The sequence below is a fragment of the Gossypium hirsutum genome, chromosome D06 (genome assembly GCF_007990345.1).
Source record: "Gossypium hirsutum isolate 1008001.06 chromosome D06, Gossypium_hirsutum_v2.1, whole genome shotgun sequence".
Lineage (NCBI taxonomy): Eukaryota > Viridiplantae > Streptophyta > Magnoliopsida > Malvales > Malvaceae > Gossypium > Gossypium hirsutum.
In genome coordinates, this window is record NC_053442.1 from 51,712,800 (window position 1) to 51,717,344 (window position 4,545).

The window sequence follows — 4,545 nt, forward strand, 5'->3', positions numbered from 1 at the left end:
ACTTGCGGACGCTAAATTCTTTCTCACACCGGGAACATGCAACACATTAGTCAAAGTCAATTTCATCCCAGATGTGAAGTTGTGTTCCACTGTCCCTTGACCGAGCACCTTAACCAATTGATAGTTTCCCATAAGCACTTCACGGTTTGCCACTAGTTCATAACTCTTGAATTGTTTTCGGTCATTACAACATGGACAGTAGCTCCAGAGTCGAGCCACCAATTACAAGACTTATCAGTCATGGCTATGTTGAGTTCAGTAATCAAATCAATCTCTAAATTTTTTATTCCTTCCGTAACCATGGCCACTAAGTCCATGCCCTCCACCATATTGGCTTTGGAAGTTGTGGCATCTTGCTTCTTTTTGAAAAGTCTACAATCCTTAATATAGTGTCCTTTCTTATTGCAATTATAACAATTGTGAGTTTTTTTCTTCTTGTCTTGCACGTCCTTGGTCTCGGATGTAGCCTTTCGCTTACCATTTCGAGATTTCTTGGACTCGCTCACATAGTTCACTTTAGAACTTTGGGGAAGATACACCGCATCACGCTTTTGAGTTTCCTCTTCAATACGCAAATGCCTGAGTATTTTCTCCACAGTGAAGTCCTCAACCATATGTAGAAGTTTCTTCTGATAATTGTTCCAAGATGAGGGGAACTTCGAGATGATAGCCCCAACTTGTAACAATTCTGGAATAACAACTTTCAAGTCACGAAACCTACTTACAAGGACTTGTAATTCATGGACTTGATCCATGATCGGGATACCATCGAGCATTTTGAATTCGAAAAACTTCATCATTAAAAAGTTATCAGTACCTTGTTGTTCGGTGTTGTATTTCTCTTCAAGAGCCTTCCATATTTCCACCGGGGATTGCATCGACATGTAAAGATCATACAATCAATCAGACAAGGTGTTGAAGATGTGTCCTCGACATGTAAAATTGTCTTCTTTGCGCTTCTTCTTGAGTTCAGCCACTTTCGCAATTTCCTTGAAATTTGTATTGGGGGTGAGATCCTCCATGGGTTGTAGGTTTGGATCTAAAACATACTCCACATTTAAGACAGTAAGAAGGAACAACATCTTGTCCTTCCAACGATTGAAGTTTGAGCCATCAAATCGGTCAAGTTTCACAAACTCTTGGTTCTTCACTTTGAATGCGATGTTCGCTATCTCCAAAAATAGTTCTCTTTGATTGTTGGATATTTGAGTGGAGACAATAGAACCTGAGACTTGTATGGAAATAAACAGTAGACTTCGAGGCACGAATGGCGCTTTCCAAAGAGAACTATTTGCCCCCACACAAAGTTGCTAGAGGGTTAAGACAAAGGTCCTCCCGGGACACAACGAAGTTTTGAATTTCCTTTGATTAGCAAAATCGAGGAATTCCCTAACTCTTACCCTAGTTTTTGAAAATAAGATTGATTGTAATTGTATATTTGTGAGCACCATAATGTCTCTATTTATATGCACTCAATGAATACAATTTGAAGAGCCACAACCTTTCATAATGGACATACTCCTTGGGAGAAACATGTCCCATGGAAATGTATTGATGATAAATCATCACTTTTAATTTGAATAGTGCTCATATTAATTTGCAGTCTATACTTTCCATCATATAATACAAAATTTCTCTATTGATTCCTTCTAGTCGATTATCTCAATTTGTCATTATACCTTAAAAAGTAGAAAGAATCACAATCCCATCCCGCCTAAAACTTTAAGAATTTGTTGAAATTCCTATACCTAATCTACTGATCCATAGTAAATTTATAAACTAGTGAAAGTTTATAATTCACTCCTACATCCATTAGCATCCATGTATAACAAATTTACAAAAGTTAATTACATTTCTCAAACATAATCACACTATATATATACCATTTCCATTTTTTTTCATTTTTCTTATAAACCCCAACCCAGAAATCCAAATTTTCACCACAACAGAAATGAATATCTATGATAAAAAAAGAAAAGATAAAGTTCCTGATCATACTCTACTTTTTGAAGCATATACACTCCATCAAAACTGTTCGTCAAGGAGTGTGTGTTTGCTTTTCTCTATAGGATCAAAGGCATCAAAAAGTGGAGTATGAAAACTTTTTGACTACTTAGATAGACACAGAGGGGAGTTTGAAACGCATTAAAAGAATCCAAAGTTCGTCAAACAAATTGGTAAGTGCATTACGTTTGGCACATGGTTGAGGCAACATCACCTTTTGGTTAACCCTTTGAGTGACTACAATTACATTCTCTTGATCAGAGGGTAGGGGTGGGTGGGAGGCTTGCTTTTGTATATGCTCCCATTTGTCTTGGAAGAGGTAAAACAAAGCAATGAATGAGACTTGAGCTGTCAAAAGTATGGTCCAAATTCCTGTACTTTTTGATGTTTTCTTATGGTAGGCTTCTAGACCTGTGTAGATGTTAATGATCCCCACCATTGATATCACTGTTCCAAGAATCCAATGTGTCAAGTACCATTTACTTCTTCTTTTGTTTCCTCTGTAAGAAAATAAAAATAAAAATGGATAATGAATTTATTTAATATTTTTCTTAAAAGAAATTGAATTGATGGTTACCTAGGAGGCCTGAAAATTCCAATCAAAGCTTGCATCCAAATGGCAACATAAAGAGCCAGACCTAGTCTTTGGTGGTGGTTGTTGAATGAATTCTCAAAGTTCTTTATGGACATTACAGCTCCAACAGTTACAAGCAGCACTGCAAGTGTCTGCCAAATGGAAACCCCAATAGTAATCATAAGAGCAACAGCTAGCTTTCTGAAAAACTATAGCTTTAAAGCAGTTTGGACCCTTAATTAGTTTAGTCCTGCGACGCCCACTGTATGGATAACTAAAATATATAATATAAAAATAATTTTTTTAAAAATTATTATTATTAATAAAAGGAATAAAATTATTGAAAAATTATTGAGTTGAAATTGTGAAAGTGTTTTTTTAGGTTAGTAACTCTGAATTTTGTTTAACTCTGAAATTTTTTCTGTTAAAAGATATTTTAAAATGGGTAAACTGTCATTCAATTATTTGTAAAGTTTTTTTTGGTAGTTTAATTATAAAAAAATTACAAAATGGTCACCTAATTATTGGTAAATATTTTTTTGGTCACTCTACTATATTGGATTTTTGGATATTTTCATCTTGATGCTAGCCCACTGGTGAAAGAAAAGGAAAAAATAGAATAGTTAAGTAACTATTTTATAATTTTTTATAGTTAAGTGATAAAAAAATAAAAAATATACTGTTAACTCGTGAGTGATTACAGTAAATAAAAAATTAGATAAAAATTAAATAATCACTTTAATATTGCAGACATCTGAGCAAGCCAAAACATTAAGATATGAGCATATATAAGTATATGGAAAATTAAAGTAGATGATCTCCCTTTCGTCTTATTCAAGTCTTCATGATAAATCTGATTGAGGTTAGTTTAGATATCAGTAAATGGAAAACCTTGGGGTGTTTTAAGAAATTAAAAATGGTGGACTAGACAGCACCATTAAAGTGAAACGCAGTTTTATAATATTGGTGAAATAAAGCATATTATATATAAAATATATGCTGAAGGGATGAAGATAAGATAATTACCTGAAATATTGCATGAAGATAGAATAAAACTTTGACCCTCCTACCACCTTCCTCTTTGTTGGCCATTCTAATAGTAAGTATACCAACAGGCATTAAGAACCCCATGGAAACCCAGAGGATAAAGCCATGAACAGCGATATAAGATGTCATTTGAGGACTCGTCTGCAATATTGTTGGTTAAACTCAAACCCTAATAATAGCAGACAAATAATATTGCATGCATGTTCCTATATGCTCACTACTCAGCATCCATAAAGAAGAAAGAGAACTACAAACAATTGACTTACCTTATGCAAATTTTCCTTAATGCTGGTGTGATTGCTGATAATCTCTCCATGGGATGAGCAAGAAACAAGTGGTAAAAGGAAAACATAAGCTAATGCAGTAATGGTAAAAGATCTTAGCATATGATCAGAAATTTGCATCTTCAATGTATCAATTCCAAGCAATACAGCAAAAGAACTTAAAAGCTTTTACAAACACAGCAACTGGAGATAAAGAAAGGCTCATTCAAGAGTGGCCATTAGAGCAAATGGAGAGGAAAGCTGGTTTATAAAACTCTCTTTGTATAAAGAAGTTAATGTGGTATGATTAGTGAAAAACGAAAAGGAAGGTGTGCAAGTGTAAACCTAACATTCAGTATTGGTTTAAAGAGTTTAAAAGCATGGGCAAATGATGGTGCTTGTAGGGGAAGAAGATTATTTAATACTATAAATAAGATGAAAAGGTAAGTGAGGGTTATGAGTAGCCAATAAGAATTTGCAGATTGTGGGGTTGACAATTTGCCTAATTGCATGCACTTTTAGGTTGCGGATGAGGGCAAAAACACAAAGATGGTCAAGATTTTAATGGATGGAAGGTCTAGAAGGGCTGTTTGGGTGGATTATACACAGTTGATAAATAAGCTTAAATAATCCTACATTCATTACTCAATAATTTAT

At 34.5% G+C, this 4,545-nt stretch overlaps 1 protein-coding gene across 1 annotated transcript; it reads right to left on the reverse strand.

Annotated features, from left to right (window-relative positions):
- Positions 1-254: 254 nt before the first annotated feature.
- LOC107901851 (cytochrome b561 domain-containing protein At4g18260) lies at positions 255-4,297 on the reverse strand. The gene is made up of 4 exons (XM_016828010.2): positions 3,892-4,297; positions 3,605-3,766; positions 2,582-2,730; positions 255-2,504 (listed from the first exon to the last, which is right to left on the reverse strand). The coding sequence occupies exons 1-4, from the start codon at positions 4,027-4,029 to the stop codon at positions 2,114-2,116; spliced, it is 840 nt and encodes a 279-aa protein (XP_016683499.2). The 5' UTR covers positions 4,030-4,297; the 3' UTR covers positions 255-2,113.
- Between the last annotated feature and the right edge of the window lie 248 nt (positions 4,298-4,545).

Bases quoted from the DNA above. Each gene is read 5' to 3' on its own strand.
- LOC107901851 (XM_016828010.2), bottom strand. From the start codon at position 4,029: ATGCAAATTTCTGATCATATGCTAAGATCTTTTACCATTACTGCATTA. The intron at 3,767-3,891 runs GTAAGTCAATTG...ACAATATTGCAG, and splicing joins TTAAGGAAAATTTGCATAAG to ACGAGTCCTCAAATGACATC. The intron at 2,505-2,581 runs GTAACCATCAAT...ATTTTCTTACAG, and splicing joins GGAATTTTCAGGCCTCCTAG to AGGAAACAAAAGAAGAAGTA.